The sequence below is a fragment of the Syngnathoides biaculeatus genome, chromosome 5 (genome assembly GCF_019802595.1).
Source record: "Syngnathoides biaculeatus isolate LvHL_M chromosome 5, ASM1980259v1, whole genome shotgun sequence".
NCBI lineage: Eukaryota > Metazoa > Chordata > Actinopteri > Syngnathiformes > Syngnathidae > Syngnathoides > Syngnathoides biaculeatus.
The window spans coordinates 6,558,845-6,584,250 of record NC_084644.1 but is presented as its reverse complement, the minus strand read 5'-3'; the positions used below and the strand labels follow the sequence as shown (position 1 = coordinate 6,584,250).

General features: G+C 44.9%; 2 protein-coding genes across 6 annotated transcripts; one reads left to right on the top strand and one right to left on the bottom strand.

The window, feature by feature from the left end:
- Positions 1-14: 14 nt before the first annotated feature.
- Positions 15-18,813, bottom strand: si:ch211-257p13.3 (kinesin-like protein KIFC3). Of its 3 annotated transcripts, none has more exons than XM_061819334.1 (20): positions 18,676-18,813; positions 18,505-18,589; positions 15,141-17,373; positions 14,907-15,032; positions 14,592-14,691; positions 14,357-14,511; positions 14,046-14,292; positions 10,478-10,650; positions 10,340-10,405; positions 9,240-9,575; positions 8,905-9,078; positions 7,524-7,671; positions 7,301-7,431; positions 5,888-5,999; positions 4,995-5,176; positions 4,807-4,911; positions 3,431-3,561; positions 3,231-3,351; positions 1,909-2,403; positions 15-152 (listed from the first exon to the last, which is right to left on the bottom strand). In XM_061819334.1, exons 4-20 carry the CDS (start codon positions 15,009-15,011, stop codon positions 27-29), a joined length of 2,907 nt encoding a protein of 968 aa, XP_061675318.1. In that variant the 5' UTR covers positions 15,012-15,032; positions 15,141-17,373; positions 18,505-18,589; positions 18,676-18,813; the 3' UTR covers positions 15-26. The 3 variants fall into 3 exon arrangements, with proteins under 3 accessions (XP_061675318.1, XP_061675319.1, XP_061675315.1); XM_061819335.1 differs by lacking the exons at positions 18,505-18,589; positions 18,676-18,813 and adding an exon at positions 17,747-17,886 and having other exon boundaries at positions 1,909-2,138; positions 2,274-2,403; XM_061819331.1 differs by lacking the exons at positions 18,505-18,589; positions 18,676-18,813 and adding an exon at positions 17,747-17,886.
- Positions 17,977-24,928, top strand: cep72 (centrosomal protein 72). 3 transcript variants are annotated; one of them, XM_061819337.1, is made up of 11 exons: positions 17,977-18,056; positions 18,652-18,779; positions 18,870-19,062; positions 19,123-19,183; positions 19,786-19,922; positions 21,124-21,227; positions 21,301-21,394; positions 21,500-21,778; positions 22,859-22,985; positions 23,060-23,152; positions 24,730-24,928. In XM_061819337.1, the coding sequence occupies exons 1-11, from the start codon at positions 18,032-18,034 to the stop codon at positions 24,755-24,757; spliced, it is 1,269 nt and encodes a 422-aa protein (XP_061675321.1). In that variant the 5' UTR covers positions 17,977-18,031; the 3' UTR covers positions 24,758-24,928. The 3 variants fall into 3 exon arrangements, with proteins under 3 accessions (XP_061675321.1, XP_061675322.1, XP_061675320.1); XM_061819338.1 differs by lacking the exon at positions 17,977-18,056 and adding an exon at positions 18,069-18,483 and having other exon boundaries at positions 21,500-21,657; XM_061819336.1 differs by lacking the exon at positions 17,977-18,056 and adding an exon at positions 18,069-18,483.
- Positions 24,929-25,406: the final 478 nt, after the last annotated feature.

Genomic DNA, 25,406 nt, shown 5'->3' with positions numbered 1-25,406 from the left:
GACGAGCGTGACTGCGTTTGCTCGGCTCAGTCGCACTGGCCGCCGCCGGATTCGATCTTCCTGGCCGCGGGGCCGAGCTCTACCTTGCACACCCGCTGGGCAAACTTCAGCGAGCAGAGGGTCTCGCCTACGTTGCTCTCCAGTGACGACACCTTTGGGAAAAGAAGGCAAAATCAAGGTCATAAAACAATGTGATACAAAATTTACTTGACTGGTGTGGGATAAATAAATAAATAAATATATTATTATTTTGTTCTTTGTTTTAATTATTTACTATTTTTATTATATTAATAGATAAATAAATACAAATAAATAAATAACTAGAATTACGTACCATTTACCAATGAAGTAAATACTTAAAAATACATATTAATTCAAAGGGAAAACATAAAAGATTGAATATTTAACAGAAATCTACCTTTATCTTTTGCAACAAGAGAAATGCCATGAATTAAAAAAAAATATATATATATATATATACACACACACACACACACCGTCATTCCTGGTGTGACGGTCTGAGCGCTCCCCCGTGCTGAAAAGTCTCCTTGTGATGAATGCGCATAAGTTACAAACAGGGGAACTCTGGGTACGTAGCAGACGCTTACTGGGAAATCTCCCGGTCTCATAGTTCCCCTTCTTCCACATAGAGGGAGCTAACATACGTTAGAACCTAACCTTAAAATAAAAGTTGATTAAAAAAAAAAAGATATACACACACATACGTACGTTCGCTGTGTTCGTCTTTCTGAGACGTCCCACAAGTTGTCGAATGGCACATGTCGCAGCATGGATGGGGATGTTTCAGACTGGCCGGAAGTTTACGAAATATACGCTATACGCGCATGCGCATTATTCACAAAGAGACTTTTGCAGCACCGGGAGCACTCAGACCGTCACACCAGCCTAGAGAGCGCACCTGGTTACAAGCCTCACCGGGTACATTTGTAAAGGAAATACCATTTGGTACATGCATAGGCCGCAGCTGTGTAAAATCCGCAAGTGCCCACATTGAAACACGAGATATTTACAAAGAAAGATGCTGCACAGAAAGAGTTTAACACTGCGCTGGCGCTAACGCTAGTGCCCACGCTAACAGGGCCGGTTACAATAAAACTTACCCGTAAATATCATTGAGAGACGTCAGTGACACAGCAGCAACACGCTAGCACAGCGCTAACAGGGCCGGCAAAAGTCACTTCCTCGGCACATATATTCCACCGATGTCATTCTTAACTTTTCTGCTCGAGTGCCCCCTCGCGGCCGTTATAAAAAAATGCACAAATTAGCCGCATCGCCGCATAAACCGCAGGGTCGAAAGCGTGTGAAAAAAGTCGCAGCTTGTAGGCCAGAAATTACGGTTTGTGACCCACTTGTTGACGTCGTCCTACTAACACTGCACATATTTCAATAACAACCATCCATGCATGTTCTTTCTTTCTCCCCATTAATGAAGCTGACATCACGTTCTGGAAATTTGGACGGAAGACCGAGTACTGTGAGAAAATCAACGCAAGGACTGAGATGTGAGAGTCAAACCCAGGACCTCTCCACTGTGAGGCAAATGCGCTTAAACGCTAGGATCACTGTGCTACCCAAGAGGAAAATGTGATATTGGTGAATGTAATCCTGCCATTTTCTGAGCTGCTTATCCTCACAAGGGTCACGGGAGGTGCCGGAGCCTATCCCAGCTGTCAACGGGCGGGAGGCCAGCCAATCACGCAACAATCACACCTAGGGGCAATTTAGAGTGTCCAATTAATGTTACATGTTTTTGGGATGCGGGGGGGACGGAGTGCCCGGACAAAACCCACACAAGCAGGGCCGGGATTTGAACTCCAATCCTCACCACCTCGGGGCTAACGCTTTCGTGTCTCCCGGTAAATTCCGAATCAATTTCACTCCTACCTGCACCACCATGGCCGTCTTGCTGCCTTTCCCCAGAGAGCCCTGCAGCAAGTACGTCAGACGAGAGTTCCTGAAGGGGATGTGAGTCTGCCGCGCTCTCAGGGCTTGAATGACGTCCCCGAGCGCCAAAAGGGAGCGGTTGATATTCTGGGCCTCCTTCAGCCTCTCGCCCTCCGCCCCGGACTTCCATACCCGCTCCGATCCGGCCAGGTCAACCAAGTTCAACTTGCCTGAGGACAAGACGAAAGAAAATGCCAGAGATACATAATAAAACTCATACCTGGACATATCCTGTCCAATCCTATTAAATGTACAGCTTGGTATTTCCACAGAGATGTTCAAATACTGATGCGCGCACAGCTGACCGGTGGTTTTGGAGCCGGTGGCGAGGTCCGTGCCCTGAACGGTGATGCAGAGCAGCGCGTGAGAGCGAGAACTGTGCTGGTTCATCTGAGTGCCGAAGGTGATCCTGTTCCTGCGGGCCGTGGCTAAAATCTGGACACAAACAGACTAGTCTTTAATTGCCTCATCATATGTAGACACAAAATTTATCAACTAGTTTTGGAACAAGATAAAGAGTAATGTTTTTTTCAACTATTGTTCATGTTTGGTCATATTTTGGCTTTACCATTTATGATGTATGACAACTTGAAATTTCGGTACAGATTTCCACAATCATCATGGAAGTTGACACACAGAATTTGCCTTTGCGGGCCACATAAAATCATGTGGAGGGCCGGATCTGGCCCCCGGGCCTTGAGTTTGTCACCTGTGCCATAGACCATAAACCCCCCCCCCCCCTTTTGTTTTTACCTCTCATATAATGCTTTAAAAACATTTAAACTTCGTAAAAGACACTTTCAAACATTTGTATTGGAACATGAAAAAAAATTGGTGTAAAAATATTTTAAAAATATAAATGAGATAATATATATAAATATAAAAAATATATGGAAAATACTGTACATTATTGGTAAGTGATCTGAATATTGAGTTCAGTATAAAAAGTACCTTTAGATGAATGAATAAATCTCTCTTAAAATGTGCATGTGTTCATTTTATGTATGTATGGATTTCATATTCTGCTGTTTAAAAACACTGGTTATTAAATTTTAAATTATTATTTTTTTAAGAAAGGTTTTAAGTGCACAGATTATTATATGTTTGCTTACTTGTATTTATTTGATGAAATTAGTTATTTTGATCACGTATATTCTGTTTTCAACATCATACTGAATATTTTTGTCATCCCTAAAAATCCTGTAATTGGGCATTTACATTATGACGAGCATTTTTTTTTATTTTTTTTTTCCATTTTTCACCTTCTTGATGTGCTGGAAACTCTTGACCTCGATGATCCGGAGTCCCGGCACGTGCAGCTGTCCCGTTCCATCCGGGTTGATTTTGATGTCCAGTTTCTCTCCCTCCTTACTCAGGAGATCCCTGAGGTTCAAAAAAGTGTCGTTACCCCGCCAGCCGTTAGTTATCCCGCTGTCGCGCCTCGCCCCGGGTCTTTCGTCACCTTAGCACCTCGTTGTAGATCTCCACGGAGCTGACGGTGACGGTGTAGGACCACATGTCCTTTCGCTCCTCAATTTCACTAAAGAGATGTTTCAGGGCCCTCTGGTTGATGCCGGGGTTCTCTATACTGCCCTGAAAAGCAGAACAAACACAGCCGGCACTGATTTAAAGTGATATGTTGAAATTCTGGGGAGGGGGGGGGGGGGGCACGGTGGATCAGCTGGTAAAGCCTTGGCCTCACAGTTCTTCTGAGGACCCGGGTTCGATCCCGGCCCCACCTGTGTAGAGTTTGCGTGTTCTCCCCGTGCCTGCGTGGGTTTTCTTCGGGGGACTCCGGTTTCCTCCCACATCCCAAAAACATGCAACATTAATTGGACACTCTAAATTGCTCATAGGTGTGATTGTGAGTGCGATTGGCTGGCAACCAGTTCAGGGTGTACCCCGCCTCCTGCCCGTTGACAGCTGGGATTGGCTCCAGCACTCCCCGCGATCCTTGTGAGGATAAGCGGCTAAGAAAATGGATGGATGAAATTGAGGGTGGCACGGTGGAGACACGCAGTTTTGAGGACCGGGGTTCAAATCCCAGCCACACCACATGTTCTCCCCGTTCCTGCGTGGGTTTTCTCTGACCATTCCGGTTCCCTCCCACATCCCAAAGACATGCATGCGTTGCAGACTCTAAATTGCCCCTTGGTACGGTTGCGAGTACTACTGTTATTGTTGTTGATAGGCTGCGGCACTCCCGTGACCCCTGTGAGGATAAGCGGCTCAGATAATGGATGGATAAATAAATGATATTCTAATTTACGTAGATGTTGTTAGCCTAAAAACCTCAGTCATGATTTTTCTTTCTTGTTTTAGGTCATACTGTAATAATAAAATCAGCTCAAAGTAAGAATTGTCTTCGGGAAAACCATAAAATCATCAGAGATAGAGATCTAAAGAAATTAAAATATTTTGTTGAAGGAGTAGAAAGAGTAGAAAGCCTGCAGGTCTGTTCTCAAAACAGCTCACCAGTGATGGGACATTGCGATTTCCTCAGACTAATGTTAAAAATGTCATCATTTGAAAATGGAAAAACACTTGCAGAGATTTATAGAAATAAAGTATTCCATATTGATATCTATGCATTTTTACTTTGTTAAACCATTGTTGATAATTATTATGAGGAAACTTGAAATGATAAGAGTCTTCACCTCGATGAATAGCCTCAGTTATTAATAACTTATTAACAAATCATAGGTCATTGGGAGCTTTGAGATTTGCTCATTCACAAGTGTGATTCAAACTTGTAGCAAAATCTATTAATGTACTAAAATCACGCAGGGGAAAAAGCTACGTAAGCTTGTGGACGGAAGCCCCGACCGATATCATTACCTCCATCGTGTATGTCTTCCCGGAGCCAGTCTGCCCATATGCAAATATGCACACATGATAGCCATCGATGCACGAAGTCACGAGCGGCTCGATCTCCTGAAAGACCTGAAGGCGACAAAGTGCAAGTTATGAAGTTATGACAGTTTTTTCCAAATGATTCCTCGTCTGTAATGTTTTGATGTGCTAACTTCTTCCTGTGTAGCCTGAGGTTGGAAGACCTTATCCAGCTCAAAAACACGACCTTTCCCTTTACTCATCACACTCAGCGAGGACTCGTTTTCGGGGTCCGTGGTCACCACCACGGACTGGCCCTCCTCGTGCTGGTCTTCTTTCAGTACAGGCTTCACGCGGCACAGTACGCGAATGTTGCCTACAGGATGCAAGACACACATACCGTCATTTCCGGCCTATCAACCGCGACTTTTTTGTGCAGTTTTTCTAACGGCCGCAAGGGGGCACTTGAGCGGAAAAGGTAAGAGTGACACTGGTGGAATATATGTGCCGAAGAAGTAACTTTTGCCGGTATGTTTTTTTTTTTTTTTTAAAACCGGCCCGGTTAGTGCTGTGCTAGCGTTAACGCTTTGCTAGCGTGTTACTGCCGTGTTTCAGTGATTTTTAACTGGTATGTTTTTTGTTTTTTTTTTAACCGGCCCTGTTGGCGCCGCACTAGCGTTAGTGCCCCGCTAGCATTAGCGCCGTGCTAGGGCGTTGGTATTTCCTTGACAAATGTACCGGCTGAGTCTTATAATCAGGTGCGCTGTGTAAAACGGAAATTACTATAAGAATTATGATGAAATTAGTTATTTTGATCACGTATATTCTGTTTTCAACATCATACTGAATATTTTTGTCATTCCCAAAAATCCTGTAATTGAGCATTTACATTATGACGAGCAGATTTTTTTTCTTTTTCACCTTCTTGATGCTTGACAATATACGTAACAAGCTTGAGACAGTAAAATGACCCAAAGCTGCTATCTGTGGGACGTCATGTGACCAAACCCGGGAAAAGAAAGTGCTTCGAACGTGAAAGTCGGTTGCGCATGTACCGGATACTGCTGTACGTTGTAGCTTTGCATACCTTTCAGTTCCACTAGTTGCTCGTGCAACTTCCTGCGCAGCGCAACCTCCTTTCTGTACTTCTCCAGAAGGTCTTTGTTGGCTTCTGACATCTCACAGATGGCTGCCGAAACCTGCCAAACGAGAATAATCACATTATTCTTGTGCATCCGGGACCAGTGGCTCGGCGTGTAGTTGCCACCTCGGCCTTGAACGTGGACATGCCCAACTTAATTACCTCTAAATACCACCGCCGTCGGAATTCATGTTTATCTAATGACAAATACATTATATCATACTCACCAGAGATACTGATTATGAAGTATACTCATATGTGCAGATCATTACAGATAAATGACATAAATCTGGAATAATCTAGCATCCAGATTCACATACTCGAAGTACCGTAATTCCCGGCCTACAGAGCGCACCTGGTTGTAAGCCTTGGTACACAAAACGAGTTTCACGCTCACGCCGCTTTTGTGTACCCAGGCTTATAACCAGGTGCGCTAACACTAGTGCCACGCTAATGCTCGCGCTAACGCTAGCGCCCCATCACCTCATAAACCGCGTGTGAAAAAAGTCGCGGCTTGTAGGCCGGAAATTACGGTAATGCAGCCAACAGAAATGATATTAAGTGAAGCGATCATTTTTGTCGTGGGCCACATTCCTCAGAGTGCCTTTATGACTGTAAAAGCATGTCAATCTTTTATTGTCTCATCATATAATCCCAAATACACAAGAAATTGATCGATGACTAGTTTGGAAATCAGAAGTCAACAATACATTTGTTCAACTATTGCTGAAGTAACTGTGAAAGATTTTGGAGGCAAAACATGCTAACAATAGTTCATTATTGATTACATATTAATCCATCTATCCATCCATCAATTTTCCTCGCCGCTTATCCTCATGAGGGTCGCGGGGAGTGCTGGAGCCTATCCCAGCTGTCAATGGGCAGGAGGCGGGTACACCCTGAATTGGTCGCCAGCCAATCGCAGGGCACATTGAGACAAACAGCCGCACTCACAATCATACCGAGGGGCAATTTGGAGTGTCCAATTAATGTTGTATGTTTTTTGGAATGTGGGAGGAAACCGGAGTACCCGGAGGAAACCCACGCAGGCACGAGGAGAACACGCAAACTCCACACAGGTGGGGCCGGGATCGAACCCGGGACCTCAAAACTGTGAGGCCAACGCTTTACCAGCTGAACCACCGTGCCGCCAACTACATATTAATATCACATGAAATTTTGGAACAAATTTTAGCATGAATCACAGAAGTTGGCACACATTTTGCGGGCAGAATCCGGCCCCCGGGCCTCAAGTTTGACACCTTTACGATAAGCAGTTGGAAATGAAAGAATACAATATTTTTGATTTTCCATTGAATAAAATGGATCACTGATATCGAGTAATGCGACGCGGTTCACCTGTTTCTTTGCCTCCTTGATCGCCGCTCCGTAAAACTCGGAGAAGTTCCGAACTTGGCTCCTCAGGCTGGCGTAGTCCGTTTTCATGCAGCGCAGAGTTGAGGGGAGGGCCGTCAGACGCTTCTGTAGACCTGACGGGGAAAAGAAAAGAAAAAGTGGCGTTTAAATTGTCCGTAATAGACCGATGGGGGGGTGTGAAGGAAGCGCAAGCGACGTAACCAACCAAAGAACTGGTCCCGCAGGTCCTCAAAGTGTTCCGCTGAACAGTTTGCGGCCGCCTTGACCGCCTCCTCCTTCCTCTCCTCCAAGTGGTTGATCTCCTTCAACAGCTCCTCTCTCAACTGGCCGATCTCCCGCTCGTAAGCTGCAATCTAGCGAAAAAAGGCGACAAATATGGATGATGATCAGTTGAACTAATCTAGTGGGTGGACTGTGTTGGAAAAAAATACAGCTAATTAATTTGTTTTTGCTTCATTTATACACCACGATAATCGGGCCATCATCATCGAGAATATTAGAATGCCATAATTTCCGGCCTGCAAGCCGCAACTTTTTCCACACGCTTTAAACACTGCGGTTTATGCGGTGATGCGGCTAATTTGTGCGTTTTTTCTAACAGCCACAAGGAGGCACTCGAGCAGAAAAGGTAAGAATGAGACGGTGGAATATATGTGCCAAGGATGTGACTTTTACCGGACTTGTTAGCGCTGCGTTAGCACTGTGCTAGTGTGTTGCTGCTGTGTTACTGGCGTGTCGATATTTACTGGTAAGTTTTATTTTGACCGGCCCTGTTTGCATTAGCGTGGCGCTAATGTTAGCGTTAGCGCTAGCGTTAAATTGTCTTTCTTTGTAAATATCTCATGTTTGAATGTGGGTTTCAATGTGGGCACTTGCGGCTTTTACACAGGTGCGGCGTATGTATGTACCAAATAGTATTTCCTTTACAAATGTACTCGGTGAGTCTTATAACCACGTGCGCTCTGTCGGCCACGAATTATGGCAGGTACCAGAACCCTGCAGCTAGTACCAAAAATCTGCAAGTAATTGATGCCCGACCAGGCAAAGGTTTTTAATTGCATATAGATGCCACAAGATGGCAGTAAAAGACTTTTTGGTCTATGGGACGAGGCTACGGTCTGACTAAATGAAGCGCCTCTCCTCACTTCAACAGTTCCTTGGCAATATTTTTATACAACACCTGGCTTTAGCGTGACCAAAAAAAAAAAAAAACAGCAAATATGAGTTTGCATGTTCTCCCCGTGCCTGGGTGGGTTTTCTCTGGGCACTCCGGTTTCCTCCCACATCCCAAAAACATGCAACAATAATTGCACACCTTCAATTGCCCGTAGGTGTGATTGTGAGTGCGGCTGTTTGTCTCTATGTGCCCTGCGATTGGCTGGCGACCAGTTCAGGGCGTACCCCGCCTCCTGCCTGTTGCCAGCTGGGATAGGCTCCAGCACTCCCCGTGACCCTTGTGAGGCTAAGCGGCTAAGAAAATGGTTGGATGGATAATCGGTTTAATTTGATGACATATTTCTTTTGTTTATAAATACCCCACAGCCCACATGGAGCGGCCAGTCCAGTGATGAAGATACACTCCATACCTTGTGTTGCAGGTTGCAGCTGTGTTCATCCGACTTGCGGATTTGCTCCTCCAACTGCTTGCAGCGCTCATTCTGGTTGGACAACTTGTCGGACAGCAGCTCGTTCCGCTGTCTGGTTTTGGTCAGCTGCTTCAAGGTGGCCGGGGACTCGACCTCAACGGTCTGGGTGACGTACTGCGGAGCAATACGGCAGTATGTATCGCAAAGTGAAGCCGTCTAAGGTTGCATGAACTGAGGTGACGATGGAAGAAATTCATTTTCTATCGCAGTCCTGTTGTTGGGATTGTGGGTGAGCAAGAGTTAAGAACTGACAAAGAAAATTCCAAATTGTTCACCTTGACCACAGGCTCCTTGCCCCGCTCTCGGTCCAACTCCAGCTGAAGCTCCCTCACTCTGTCATCCCGTCTCCTCAGCTCCTCCCCTCTCCTCCACTCGCTGCGTTCGCTCTGCTGCTCCAACTGCGACAGCCGCTCGACGCGCTGCTGCAGGGAGGCCTCCAGCTGCAGCACGCGGCTGCGCAGATTCTCGTTTTCCTTGATGAGCATGGTGCTGGACTGCGGGGGGGCGGCGGTGAGCTGCTGCAGGAGCCCCTGGGTGACCGTCAGGCTCTGCTTGAGGGTCTCGTTCTCCGCCGAAAGACACAAGACGCGTTTCTCAGAGTCTGTGGCGCCCTGTGGAAATCGAGCGCGTTGTTAAGACAAAAGTACCGGAGCAGCTTATGATTTCATCTGCAGGAAGCAACCATGGAAAATACATAATGACAGCTTCTGCTGAAACATTCTACAAAGTTTTTCAAGGGTGTCTGCCCATCCTCTCTGATTTAGTTCATCCCAAAGAAGTTGAAGTCAAGGCTCCAAAATTCAATCGAATGACTTTATGATGGCGGCACTGTGGGTCGGATGGAAAGTGTTGGCTTGACAGTTCTGAGGTCCCGGGTTCAATCCGGACCCGCCTGTGCGGAGTTGAATTGCCCCTAGGTGTGATTGTGAGTGCGGCTGCTTGTCGCGACGTGCATGTGATTGTGGTGGTGGATGTGGTTGGATGGAGCGTAGGCCTCGCAGTTCCGATGTCCCGGGTTAGAGAGAGAGAGAGAGAGATGGCCTCACATTTCTGAGGTCTCGGGTTGGCTAGATGGATGGATGGATGGATAGATGGATAGATAGATAGATAGATGATAGATAGATAGATAGATAGATAGATAGATAGATAGATAGATAGATAGATAGATAGATAGATAGATATAGATAGATAGATAGATAGATAGATAGATAGATAGATAGATAGATGGATAGATGGATAGATAGATAGATAGATAGATTTTTAATGAGGAAAAGAAAGAGTGTCCCGCTACGCTGCGTTGCGTTCAGGTTTGCAGCAGGACATTTCACTCCTGTGGCCAGACAAGTGTATGCAGAAATTGATAAACTGGACTTACAGTGGCAGTTTTGAGTCTGCACAACTCCTCCTCGCGTTCTTCAATCCCACTTTTAAGGTCATCAATCTGCCCAGGGGAAAAACAGATTTCGACATAGCGAGATATAATATTTTTTATTTGGCGGTCCGGTATCGTCACCTGCTGCTGAAAGGCCAGAATACGCGAGTGGCGGTCTCGGTCCTTCTGCTCCAGCTGTGAGCGCAGTAGGCGCAGTTCTCCCTTCAGCTTGCTGCGCTCCCCCTGGAGGCCGTAGAGGGACTCGACCAGGCTGTGAACCCCCCCCTGAGCGCCTGCATCACTGCCACTCTCGCCTAGTAGTACACAATTAGTCTCGTTAATAGCAGTAGAACGAGCTGGCCCATATTCTTATCAGGTCAACCAGAAATAGTACGCTCATCAAATTGCCCATGGCCTACTTTCCAAATGATGGCTTTTTGTCAACATTTTATGCATCATTATTAGTATTTTTTTAATAGTGCAATCGAACTGAGTGTGCTGCTCTTTGCGTTATACCTGGAAGTACAGAAATATGGTATAACACACTTATGCAAACACAAATGAAGAAGAACAGACTTCTTGTTCTACTACTGCTCAGTAAATAGCTGTATTGTCATTTTTCCTAGAAGCTAAAGAGTATTGGAATATTATCTCTCTGCATGTATTTCTCCACCATTTTTGTTCAAACATTTGTTGCGTAAAGGCTTGGGAAACTGCTAACTTTTAGCAAGTCATATTATACGTTAGGATTAAGATAGCGGGTCTGTACTCTCTCGATTGCAGTCATTCACATTCGAAATATGTACGGGTGTGGTCAGTCATGCCCGCAGATATAAAGTTACGGGCGTCGTGTGGTCCACCAGTCATGCCCGCAGATATAAAGTTACGGGTGTCGTCCACCAGTCAAGCCCGCAGATATAAAGTTGCGGGTGTGCGTTCTGTTTGTAATTACGAGTGTACCCCTTTAAGAGCGGAGGGGGGGCGGTGTCAGGTAAACTAGGAAGTAGAAATAGGCCGAGCAGCAGCGAGGCCGTGTGTTTCTGTGTTTAAAATAATAAAAATAAACCAGTGGCGCATTGGTCAAGACTACACAAAATAAGCGACTTCTTTCAATGTTTCCACTCGTAACAAATTTATCTATCAAAGCAAATTTCTCTCAATGACTTTGATAATTTAAATGCACGTGTAATTATTAAGGAACACGAAGGATGCACTTAAAGCCTTTTCATACACCATGTAGCGAGTCAGCGACGCTAACGTAATTGCTGCAGGGGAGCCAAGCCTCTCACGTGTAGCCTCGCTCATTTGTCCATTTTCCATCTCAACAGGAACAGGAGCACCACACCGTCCAGCATCTTAATAATCATAATTTAGAGATTGCCCAGACAGGCTTCAGATCTTCAACGTGGGCCGTGCTGATGTTATTGGCGCGCTGACATGACGAGCAAAACAAAGCAAACCGCTCGACAACACAAGGACACGGGCCGCCGCAGCTATTTTTAGTCCGACACGAGTACACGTGCTGCCGCCTTGCATGTGTCAGCGGGCGGACTTGTAAATCCATTTGCAGGGGGAATGAAACGCTCAGATATTATTCATAAGCCTCGCCAGCCCGCTCGCGGCTTAAACGAAGAGTCTAAATGAGGAAGAATGTTGCATCCTCTTCCTGCGACCGATGAGCGTTAATATTCATGAGATGGACATCACAGTCGGTCTATGGTGTGGTATCACTTACAGAGTCATGCACATGTGAACATACTATGAATATACAAAAAAAGTAAACATAAATCTTAGAATTAGTTCTGCCTTACTGCTCAAAGAACCATCTGCTCCAAGATGATGTGTACTATACACACACACACACACACACACATACAAAACACGTATGTAAACTACACTCTCGTGTCTTTTACGTGACTAATGTGTTGTTTATGAACCATCTCACTCCATCTGTCCATTTTCTACAGCAGCTGACTTTGGGTGAGAGGTTGGCAGTCGATTCCGGGCCGCATGCAGACAAACAACCATTCACACTCACACATGGACAACATACGCAGAACGATGAATATGACAATCATGGATGTGGGAGAAAATCCAAGCAAGCATTGCGAGAACATGCAGATTCCACAAATCGAGCCCAAATTAAGATTCATACCGACAACTTCAAAAGTGTGAGGGACACATTTTAACCCATCCATCCACTTTTCTGAGCCGCGTATCCTCACAAGGGTTGTGGGAGTGCCGGAGCTAATCCCAGCTGTCATCGGGCTGGAGGCGGGGTAGACCTTGAGCTGGTTGCCAGCCAATCGCAGGGCACATCGAGACTAACAGCCACAATCACAATCACACCTACGGGCAATTTAGAGTGCACAATTAATGCCGCGTGTTTTTGGGATGTGGGAGGAAACCGGAGTGCCTGGAGAAAACCCACGCAGGAACACAGAGAACACGCAAAGTCCGCACAGGCGGGGCTGGGATCGAACCCAGGTCCTCAGAACTGTGAGGCCAACACTTTACCAGCTGAGTCACCGTCCCACCAGCCCCCGAACTATGGAGTATAATGTGCCACCACCATGAGAAAAATTGTTTATATCCATCCATCCATTTTCTTTGCCGCTTATCCTCACGAGGATCGCGGGAGTGCAGGAGGCGGGGTACACCTTGAACCGGTTGCCAGCCAATCCCAGGGCACATAGAGACAGACAACAGTCACACTCACAATCACACCTACGGGCAATTTAGGGTCTTGAATTAATGGATGTTTTTGGGATGTGTGAAGAAACCAGAATCCCCGGAGAAAACCAACGCAGGCACGGGGAGACCATCCAATCCCCAAACAGGCGGGGACGGGATTTGAACCCTGGTCCTCTGAACTGTGACGCCAACGCTCTCACCAGTTGCTCTACCGTGCCCCCCAACTTTTAATCAATTAAAATATACATTTTAGATCACGTTTGGGGTTTGAATCAGGACTCTGGGCTTCTTGTGTAGTTTTTTTTCCCCATCGGTGTCCCTTTGCTTGCATGGGTTTCCCCCCCCCAGATACTTCCAAAAACATAGATTACGTTTATGGATGACTAAATTGTCCATAGGTCTACGCAAGTATGAATGGCCGTTCGTCTAATTGCTTGGGATCACTCCAGAGTGCATCCTGTCCCTTGTCTAAAGTCACCTGGTAAAGGGTCCAACTCAGATATGAGCCTATTGAGGATAAGCGCCATAGAAAATGGATGGCAACATGGGAAAAACTCTCTTTGCATATTTAAGAGAACTCAATCCTGTGTCCGAATGATGAAAACTCGCCTAGAGGAGTTGGTGCGATTGTGAGTGTAGATCAGGGGTGTCAAACTCATTTTTCTCGCGGGCCACGTTGTCGTTCTGGTTTCCCCCAAGAGGGCCGTTACGACTGTGAAACAATACAAATATTTAATCGTCTCATTATATATAGATCATCAATCTATGAACTAGTTTTGGAACCAGAAATCAAGGGTAATGTGTTTTTCAACTATTCATGTTCGGGAACAAAAATGCTTGTAATATCTCAACGTTATCATTTATGATATAGAACAATTTGAAATAATTTTGGTACAGATTTTTACAAGAAAAGTGACACTCTAGATTTGACTTCGCGGGCCACATAAAGTCACGCGGCGGGCCGGATCTAGCCCCCGGTCCTCGAGTTTGACACCACGCTCCAACTTTTCCTCACCGTCGCCGCGCGGGCCGAGCTGCCGGCCGACGGCTTCCTCCAGGTCGCAAATGATGCTGTTCTTGTCCTTGAGCCGCTGGCGGTAGGAGGCCCGCAGCGCCTTCATCTGTCGGCGGTGCTGCACGCGGTGCCGCTTGAGCTGGACGCGGTACTGCTCGGCCTGCTGCTGCAGCTGCTGGAAGTGGGAGTACTGCTCCAGGAAGCTCAGCAGGTGCGACATGACGGCCATCAGGGGGGACTCTCCCGACTGAGTGCAAAGTTTGGCAGGTTTGCGGCAGTTTTGTGGCGAAATTGATCATTTGCGCTGTTACCTTTCCCGTTGTCTCAAGCTGGCCCTGCGACGTCCTCTTATCCGACTCTTGCTTAAAGGATAGAAATGCCCCCAGCGGAGTGCACGCTGGGATATCACCGCCTTCTTGCTCGTCTTCATCACTCAGGGACATATCATCGCTGTCGCTGCTACCGCCTGGATGACCGCAATTCACAATAACGGAGCGTAAACATCACGAGGCATCCGCATCAGTCTCATTTATTTCGAACACTTACTTGAATCACTGACCCTCACACGAGCCTGCTGTTTTCTCACATCGGGGGTGTGGCCATCTTTCCTCCTTCTCCCTGTTTCCATGGAAACAGTTCTTGGCTCCTGAGCACGGCGAGATAAATGAGGGTCAGGTGGTATGATCACAATATTTACACATTGCGTGGAGAGCTGCGTGGATTGACAGTTTATAGCCAAGAAATGAGACCTCATTTTAAACTGTCACCTTTTTGCAATGACACATGTAAAGCCCTCACGGAAAGTGTTATTTTTTAGGACGAAGGAATCCCGTGACTGGATATGATGCAGTTAAGACATACGTCTGCGGAGGTCCCACATGATGCCTCCGAGGCGTCCTCCTCCTCATCCTCCTTCTTGAAGACAGTGTAGAAGATGTAGACCAAGAGGGAGTAGAAGGCATACATCTCCACGACATGCAACAGTTCCTGTCAATCAAAAACAGGTAGCAGTGGACATTTTTACCTATCGGAATTGCTTTTCTTTTTTTTTTTTACTGACAGATTCCATAATGCATTGTGCTCCAAATTCTTTACCTTAGCGTGTATCCTCCCCAGTCATTTGCATTTCAATGTCGCACTCCCGTCCGTGACACGTCTCTCCCGTGCAGCTCCTTTCCTTTTTCATGTCAGCAACAGCATCTCAGTGCCGTGAAGCCCAGCCGACTGTTGTCTCCTCCTCCTTCTCCTTCTCCTCCTCCTCCGCACTCTTGGACCATTTACAGACCACAGCTGCAGCGAGCATGCTCAGTGCATTCTGGGTTAGCTGCAGCAGATGCTTGACAGCCGTGATTCAAGTGCTCGGTGCCAAAGTGATGAGCTCTTGGTTCACAAACAACCAGCTACTGTATACATTTAATTGCTATTATACTCCAAAATTAAGTTGCACAATCTTTTATTAATTCTAAACATATATTTTCAGGCACGATCGCAAAACAAACAATGGGAAAAAGGTAGCAGTGAGTGTTCCTACCCATCCAGCCAGCCATTTTCTTAGCTGCTTATCCTCACAAGGGTCGCAGGGAGTGCTGGAGCCTATCCCAGATGTCGACGGGGAGGAGGTTGGTTGCCAGTCAATCGCAGGGCACATGGAGACAAACAGCCGCCCTCACAATCACACCTAGGGGCAATTTAGTGGTGTCCAATTAATGTTGCGTGTTTTTGGGATGTGGGAGGGAAGCGGAGTACCCAGAGAAAACCCACGCAGGCACGGGGAGAACATGCAAACTATACTCAGGCGGCCCCGGGATTGAACCCAGGACCTCAGAACTGCGAGGCCAACGCTTTCCAGCTGAGGCACCGTACCGCCACATGTTGAGATTATATATTCAGCAATATTACCGAAGACATTGCGGTGTGGTTCTTGTTTAATGGTACTAAAGAGGGATAAATTGTTGATTTATGCATACAATACAGTGGAGCCTGTTTGAGTGTTTTTAAACAGTAATATTACATGTACATGTAATATTAAGTGAATGAATAGATATACAGATAAAAATAAAGTCAAAAGCAAATAAGTAATGCACAGTATACGCGAACAAATACTACTTAAAACGACAGCCAATACCAAGGGTGTCAAACTCATTTTTGTCACAGGCCACAATGTAGTTATGGTTTCCCTCAGAAGGCCGTTATGAATGTGAAACCATAAAAATCTTTAATCACCTCATCATATTCATACTTGAAATTTGGAATTTTGCTACAAATTTTATCAAGAATCACAGAGGTTAGCACACGAGTTGTCTTTGCGGGCCACATAAAATTATGTGGCGGGCCAGATCTGGCCCCCTGGGCCTTGAGTTTGACACCTGTGGCCTATACTATGAATAAATGTTTTTGTGATGCTGACAGTTTAACCCTAGAATGGACTCCAGTACTGTATTTCCATTTCCATTCATTCCCTGAAATGCTTTCCCAGCTTGGGCGAGAGGCAGGGTAAGCCACAGGGCACCCACAAAATGATAAACAACTATTCGCGCTCATAATTAGACAATATAGAGTTTTGGAATGTGGGCGTAAGATCCCAAAAAGATGCAACACTAATTGGACACTCTAAAATTGCCCCTAGGTGTGATTCTGAGTGTGGCTGTTTGTCTCGATGTGCCCTGCGATTAGCCGGCAACCAGTTCTGGGTGTACCCCGCCTCCTGCCCGTTGACAGCTGGGATAGGCTCCGGCACCCCCCGCGACCCTCGTGAGGATAAGTGGCAAAGAAAATGGATGGATGGATAATCTGAACATAAATCCTACATGTTTAAGTGGTATCGGTCATTCACTTCCAACAAAAACTTGTCCAGGGAATGTGAAGAGGTCCAACAGCCTACAGACATTGAGGCTTTCAAAAACCACTTCATGGCTACCTCATTGGCGGAGTCAAAAGTCTGGGACCCAAAAGTAGGCCCCCAAAGTACTGGCAAGCTGAGCGTTACACTAGTCAAGGCCCCTACGGGGTTTCCTGCAAACAGACACACCATGAGGCAACAGGACAAGGACGCCAGGCCCGCGCAGCGACTCAGGACCGCCAGTGTATCCGCTGAGAAACGGTCGCAAAATAACACCACTAGGCAGGAGCCGAACAAAAGAATACACGCCGTGCTGCGGTCTTCACTGAGCCACAGGAAGTGGAAGGCAAGCAGCACTGGGGCCAGAATCTCTGCGGCCCATTCGATGTCTTTCTGGAGCGAGGCGAGGAGTGCGCTCGAGGGAGGGAAGACATCGAGACCTGCAGAGAGGCCGACCAAAAAGAAGCCAACCGAGGGAGCTCTGTGGCCCTACACAAGCAAAAGAGAAGAAACATGGTGAAAACGCTGAAAGGATAGATTGTTGCCACACACGAAAAAAAAACAACAACAAAGGACCGAGTTCAAAATACTACTCTTGGTATACAGTGGAGTGAATAGTCTTAGATCAAAAGACATCCTGGATTTAGAAGTTCCATATAAAGCATTTAGATCCCTAAATTAATCTCTGAGGATTATGATATGTTTTCAGAATAAGAACCAAAAAACAGTATTCAGCTATTTAAATCCTCATTAATACTAGCAAACAAACTTCCCGAACACCTGTCGTCTGCTCAAACTATCAGCGTTTTTAAATCAGGCCTGAAAACCAGGTTATTGTTATGACCGTAGTTAATACACCTACCTTAAAAAGTTTATATGAGGTGGAAAGAGCTGAGGAACACAACACGAGGTTGATTAATGATGTCCACAAACTGAACGCCATTAACTAGAAATACAAAGTTAACGAGTGGTCTAAAAAAAATGGGACATGTGCTCGGAAATAGCTGCAACAATGACAATGCATGAAAATCGGATAATATTCTGTATAAATTTGTGGCGGAAGAAAAACGTCGTATACAAAAGTGGAATTTTGCAAAAGTGGCACGTTTGTTTGGCCATGTGACACACCCAGACATCACCAGTGCGCATGCGTATATTTGATGCGTTCAATGGTACGTGTAAACTTGAATATTAACTGAGCAGTTTTTTTTTTTTTAACGTTTGGTTAACCGGTAGTTGAAAAGAAATATATTTTAGTTGGCAAGTTTCGTGTCACTTGAACAATATTTAAATATTTTTATATTGTATATTGTGAGTTATATTATGCCCGTTAAACTCCATTTGCAATTTGAATTCGGTTCCTCGTATGATGACTTTTCTATATAGCTTTAATTTAGCTCTAATCCAGCCGTATCAACTCAGACATGTATTTTAAAAAAGTATCCTAAAATAGTAATAGTGTTTGACTTTGAAAAAAAAGAACATTTTTCAAATAACCTGAAAGCAAATTTTGGGGGGGGAAGATGGCGCCGCTGACTTTGGTGGCTTTGACTGAGGAGTGGATAATGAACAAAGTGGGTCTAAATCACCAACGCCTCGGTAACATTCCTTCATACTTACCATAATTCATAGTTGAAGTAGAGTACAGTCGGTCTATGAAAAATGTTGGCTGTCCTTGGTGCTTAGCTAGCAAAGTTGCTAACCGCTGTCAAGAAAGCGAAAACAGAAAAAAAAAATTCACCACATTTTTTTTTTTTTTTTAAATAGGAGATGTTCGTTCACTGAGTCTACCTGGAACTTATAAGCAGAAAATTGGATATCTGGGAAATGGACTGGCCAACTTTGAGCGTCTAAAATCTCTCAATCTTTCACATAATTCGTTAGTCTCTCTTGAGGTAGGTTTGAACGTTAAGGTCACTGTTCTGAATGTGTTTTTTTTTTTTTTTTTTTGACCCTCCGGTGTCCTTTTATTGCATCTCTTTAAGGGCCTGCAACACTTGAAACACTTACAGATCCTAAATCTGTACTACAACTGCATACCTTCCCTTGAAGAGGTAAAGGTCCTCTTTGAGTTGTCATTTTTGAGAGAACTGGATCTGAGACTCAACCCTCTGGGCAAGATTTACCCGCACTACCGACCTTTTGTGGTGCTCGCCATGGCCAGCCTACGCAAATTAGGTAAACTGCTCATCCCAAATGAATTATGTTAGTATTTTTATGATAACTCTTTGCTTTCAGATGGCTGTCCGGTCAAAGACGCTGAGCGCAAGGCTGCCAAGAAGCGGTGCTCCCGGTTAAGGTGCACTGCAATATGAAAATGGAAAATTATTTGTAATTTAGGGATGTGTTTTGTCGACTGCTGGGCTGGCAGGGTTGAAGCTGGGCCTTCTCTGCTGGCCTGAACACTTATCAGAAGCACTGATTTACATTTACAGCTGAAATTATTATATTTGTTCCATGAAATTGTGTTAAATAATTCTCAGTAGTCCAGTGCAACGTATGTTGTTGTTATTTTCTCTTGAATTAAGTCTGGACATGCTCAGTAAGACTTAAAAGTCCATTGAATGAGAACATAGGGGGAGCATTTAAAACAATGATGGACTAAACGTTTTGCAGCTTTTCTTGAGGGGGTGAGTGGCGATTTTTAGGGGTTTATTGAACTGTAATACATCTACAGCGTACATGAAATACACAAATGCAATATGGATAAACTGCCAGCCTTCCCAGTCAACATGAACGCTTGACTTCTCACGCCATCAATGGCAGTGAATGGTTTTGAATTTTTTTGAGAAGTACATAAAACAAATCTGATTAACAACATCAACTTTGTAACAAAAGTTTTACATTGCAGAGGTAGGATGAGTACTCGGGTGAGTTTCCACGTTTGTTCTTGATTTCTAGAAGTCGTGATGATAGACAGGCCCTAGTGGAGCGGCTCAGCATGAAGCTTTCCCTTCTGAGTGACGAAGATGATGTCGGGTCGAACCCCGTTGACATCCGAAGAAGCCACAGTTACTCAAACGAAGAATTGCAGTCAGGTAAAGCATATTATTATTTTTTTTTTCCTCATTAAAATCATGCAGTTATAATTGCTCTATAGCTTGCTTGGAGTGAACTTGCACAACGGTTGAATTCTATGTGATTGTAGTTGCCCCGTTTATTTGTCATCTTTATGCCACTATCAGTGAGGATGCACAATCTGATCATCACATACCAGCAGTGTCTTTTATTTTTGTAATTTGTTACATATTTTCCGTAAAATCTGAACCAAATTGATGAAAAAAAACAAACCTGCAGATTTGTTCAATTCGATTGCTGTTGTTTTTAGTTATGTGATTTCAGCACTAGGTGGCAACAGAGAGCCACTCTAAAATCCTCGTCCATCCATTCATCCATTTTCTTAGCCGCTTATCCTCGCAAGGGTCGCGGGGAGTGCTGGAGCCTATCCCAGCTGTCAACGGGTAGGAGGCGGGGTGCACCCTGTGCTGATTGCCAGCCAATCGCTGGGCACATTGTGACAAACAGCCGCACTCACAATCACACCGAGGGGCAATTTAGGGTGTCCAATTAATGTTGCATGTTTCGGGGATGTGGGAGGAAACCGGAGTGTCCGTAGGAAACCCACGCAGGCACGAGGAGAACATGCAAACTCCACACCGGTGGGGCCGGGATCGAACCCTGGATCTCAGAACTGTGAGCCCAACGCTTTCCAGCTGAGCCACCGTGCTGCCCTCGTCAAGAGTCCAGCGTGATTATTATTGGAAGTCAATATTCTGACTTGCATTCGGTTTTTTATTAGGGCTGTTGTTAGATGCGCTAGAACAGCGCTGTCAAACTCATATTTCTCACGGGCCACATTGCTGTTCCAGTTTCCCTCATAGGGTCGTAATAACTGGAACAAAAATATGCAATCCTCTCAACATATTTACATCATCAATTTCTGAACGAGTTATTTCATCAGAAATCGAGGGTAATGTGTTTTGGTAACAAAAAAATCCTTGTAATATCTCAACTTTGTCATTTATATGACAATTTGAAATTTTGGTACAGATTTTTACAACAATCATGGAAGTTGACACTCTAGATTTGGCTTCACGGGGCACATAAAATCATGTGGCGGGCCCCTCGAGTTTGACACCTGTGCGCTAGAAAATAAATGTGCGACTCTGCTGACTATTGATTAGGTGGCTTAACCTGGTAGTAGTACCTCGATAAAATGTGTTTTGTAACATTTTCAAGCTCCAGACCACCAATGTCCCAGTCCCAGTCATTCTGGCTCCAGCCCCTTTTTCAATCGTTCGTGGCTGACGAAACCTGGGCTGCAAGCAGAAAACAAGCAGCAGGTATGAAGTCGTCTTCTTCGACTTCTGCCAGGTTAATGCACTTGCAGCTAATTCGACTGCTCCCCCCCCCCAGGACAGTTACAGGAAGCCGTTAGAGGAGCTGCTCGACGTCATGGATAAACACTGGGTGGGAAAAAGAACTCTGCAGCTTAACACCAACTTCCTGAGTGAGTTTGCTGTGGGAATTCTGTCTAATTGCCGGAAATTGAGATAATTAAATCAACTTTAAAAAAAAAAAAAAAATCACATTTTCCCCTCTATTCTGGATGCAGCTCAGATTGTCCAGATCCTCTCTATGATGGAAAACCATATCTCCAGTAAGGATGCTGAGGTCAAGACCTTAAAAGAGGAAGTGGGCGCGTTGTGCTTTTTCGCTGCAGCGCAAGAAAGAGAACACAAAGCCGACGTGACCGAGTTCACCGCTCGTCTGGTGATGACACGGATAGAATTGCAAAATTCACAGGAAAACTCTTCATGGGAACGTAAATTGCTGTGGAGAACCCTGACAGGGCAAAGACAGAAGTCACTTCAGTATAATGTAGAATGTTTAGGTAAAAAAAATATATGTATATATTTTGCAACAGAGTCTCGATAAAAACCGCCAGATTGAACGCAAATTGCAGTTGAATTTATGCATTTTGCATACGCAGCATGCCGCTTACTTCAGGGCTTCTGAGCCTGAACAAAACTTGCAACATGTTACATCACATCATAAATAATTTCAAAAACTTTCTTAACCTTCAACCTAGCAAAAAAAAAAAAAAAAAAATCACAGAAACTATACATACTGAAATAATTATGATTTCATCTCAGTTTTCTCACAAATGTACTCAATGTGAATAATTTATAATTTAACACAAAGTTGGTATAGTCGCAGGAAGGCATGAGTTTGGTAAAACTTAGTATTATGTTTAGCTTGATTATTTAGTAGGTCGAGTAAAATTTAAGAATAACAATATAAGAAAATGGCTGCACGGAGGTGAAACTGGTTAGATCGTTGGCCTCACAGTCCTGAGGACTAGGCTTCAAATCCCGGCACCTGTGTGCAGTTTGCATGTTCTCCCCATTCCTGCGATGGTTTTCTCCGGGTATTCCGTTTTCCTCCCACATCCGCAAAAAAACATGCAACATTAATTGGACACTCCAAATTGCCCCAAGGTGTGATTGTGAGTGCGGCTGTTTGTCTTTATTTGCCCTGCAATTGGCGAGCAACCAGTTCAGGGTGTACTCTGCCTTCTGGGATAGGCTCCAGCACTCCCCGTGACCCTGGTGAGGATAAGGTCCAGTCATGTGACTTCGGTGACGTAGAGACTTTAGAATTGGAGTAACGTTCGGTTTGTTCTGGTCAGTAGCCAAGTTGCAGCATTGCAGTTGAAAAAAAAAACAACAAAATTAAAATAGACATCACCCACTTACTTGTAATATTACTAGTAATAAATAAGTAACTTTCACAAATAAAACCAATCTGGATAAATAATAACCAATCTCACTTAACCGACTGAAAATATTTTGCCCAACTCCAGCGCTAAACGTCCCTTGAAAAGTTTCCAGAAATGTAACAGCCTTTGCTAGCCCACACACGCAACTGTTGTCTTCTGAGTCGAGACGGGTATTTGTCCAAACCAACTCAGGGAGAGCTCAACACGCAGCTGAGGGTTGCCTTGGAGAAGAACGCCGCCCTCCAGAAGGAGCTGATCACGTCAGAACGTCTGTACCGCCAGTGTATGGCGGACCACCTGCCCGCTTTACAGGATATAGGTGAGGGATGAGGCTGATTTAAAGGGACTTTGAGCAGACTTTTCACAAAGGAACGGGCTTATTTGCAAGCACAGGGGCTCAGAGGAGGGTGGAGGAGCTGAGGAAGGAGGTGGCGGAGCTGAGAAGGAAAGTCAAGGAGGCTCAAGAGCGTCAAGGACCAACCTCAGGTATCCTCCGTCATTTGAGCTTTGGCCATAAAATACAGTGAGGAAAATAAGTATTTGAACATCCTGCTATATTGCAAGTTCTCCCACTGAGAAATCACGGAGGGGTCTGAAATTTTCATCGTAGGCGCATGTCCGCTGTGAGAGAGATAATGTAAAAAGAAAAATTCAGAAATCGCAATGTATGATTTTCTTGATTTATTTGTGTGACACAGCTGCAAATAAGTATTTGAAAACCAATGTTAATATTTAGTCCAGTAGCCTGTTTCTGTCGCTGAGAAACACAGAGTTTCAGCTCCCTCCAAAGATTTTCCATTGGGTTTAGGTCTGTTGGGTCTAGACTGGCTTAGGCCACGGCAGAACCTTGATATACTCCTTGGTTTTCGTAGCTGTAGGCTTCAGGTCATTGTCATTTTGAAAGACCCATGCACGACCCATCGTCAATGCTCCGACTGAGGGAAAGAGATTCGTTCCCCAAAATCTCACAATACATGGCCACGGTCATCCTCTCCTTAATACAGTGCAGTCGTCCTGTCTCGTGTGCAGAAAAACCCCCCAAAGCATGATGCTACCACTCCCATGCTTCACAGTAGGGATGGTGTTCTTGGGATGGAACTCATCCTTCGTCTTCTTCCAAACATGGTTAACGGAATTATGAACAAAAAGTTCCATTTTGGTCTCATCTGACCACAAACCTTTCTTCCATGACTCCTGTGCATCATCCAAATGTTCATTGACAAACTTAAAGAAGAGCCTTGACATGTGCTGGTTTAAGCAGGGGAACCTTCCGGGCCATGCATGATTTCAAACCATGACGTCTTAGTGTATTACCAACAGTCACCTTGGAAACGGTGGTCCCAACTCTTTTCAGGTCATTGACCAAGTCCTGTCGTGTAGTCCTGGGCTGATGCCTCACCTTTCTAAGGATCATTGAGACCCCACGAGTTGATATCTTGCACGGGGCTCCACTCCGATTGAGATTGACCGTCATGTTTAGCTTCTTCCATTTTCTAATGATTGCTCCGACAGTGGACCTTTTTTCACCAATCTGCTTGGCAATTTCTCCGTAGCCCTTTCCAGCCGTGTGGAGTTCTACAATGTTGTCTCTGGTGTCTTTGGACAGCTCTTTGGTCTTGGCCATGTTACAAGTTTGAGTCTTACTCATCGTATGGGGTGGACAGGGGTCTTTACGCAGCTTTCGACCTCACAGAGGTGTATCTGATTCAGGATAATACATGGAGTGGAGGTGGACTTTTAAAGGCGGACTATAGCGGTCTTTGAGCGTCAGAATTCTAGCTGATAAGACACGTATTCGAATACTTATTTGCAGCTGTATCACACAAATCGTTGAAAAAAAAATCATATGTTGTGACTTCTGGATTTTTCTTTGTAGATGATCTCTCTCACAGTGGACATGCACCTACGATGAAAATTTCAGACCCCTCCACGATTTCTAAGTGGGAGAACTTGCAATATAGCAGGGTGTTCAAATACTTATTTTCTTCAGTGTAGATGCAGACTCAAATGTACTTACAGTACTTTGTGTGTGTGTGTCTGACTTGTTTGGTCTCTCGCTGCAGTTCTGACTGGAAGTGCGCAGGAGTGTGATTGAGGAGAATCCTGCAGGCCTGAAGGAAATCGCACGCACCGCTTCAATGCTAACCAGCCGTGTAGTATTGAATTTATTTCCAATCACTGCGCTATTTATTATTTCGAAACAATGTAGACGGCAGTGTTTATTTGAAGTTAACCCTAAACAAAAAAATGTAATTTATTAAAGGATGCTTGTGTATAAGTGTGTGACAGTGCTGTTATTTTAACAAAATGACTTTGGACGGGAATATCTGGGAGTCCTGGATCAGCATCAAGGTCGCATTGCCGCTAAACGCTTAAAAGTTTTTCCACTTTTTAGGTCAGAGCAGATGGGAGACGCAACAACTTTGCGGCCCGATGATTGCATCAAGATTCCAGCTGTGCTGAGAATTTTATATTATATATATATATATATATATATATATATATATATATATACACACACACACACGATATCTGCGATTGACTTGAGGCATCAGGCACGTATCTGCACATACACACACATTTGAGCGGGGTAGACCAGCTCCGAGTCGATGTCACGTAATTCATTGTTTTCCCCGTTTCATACGCTGAGCAAGCCGGAACATGACACACCCTTTCGCTTCCAATGCAGAAATATTTTTGGTGTGCTTTTGTTTTATTTTCGTTAATGCACGACAAAATG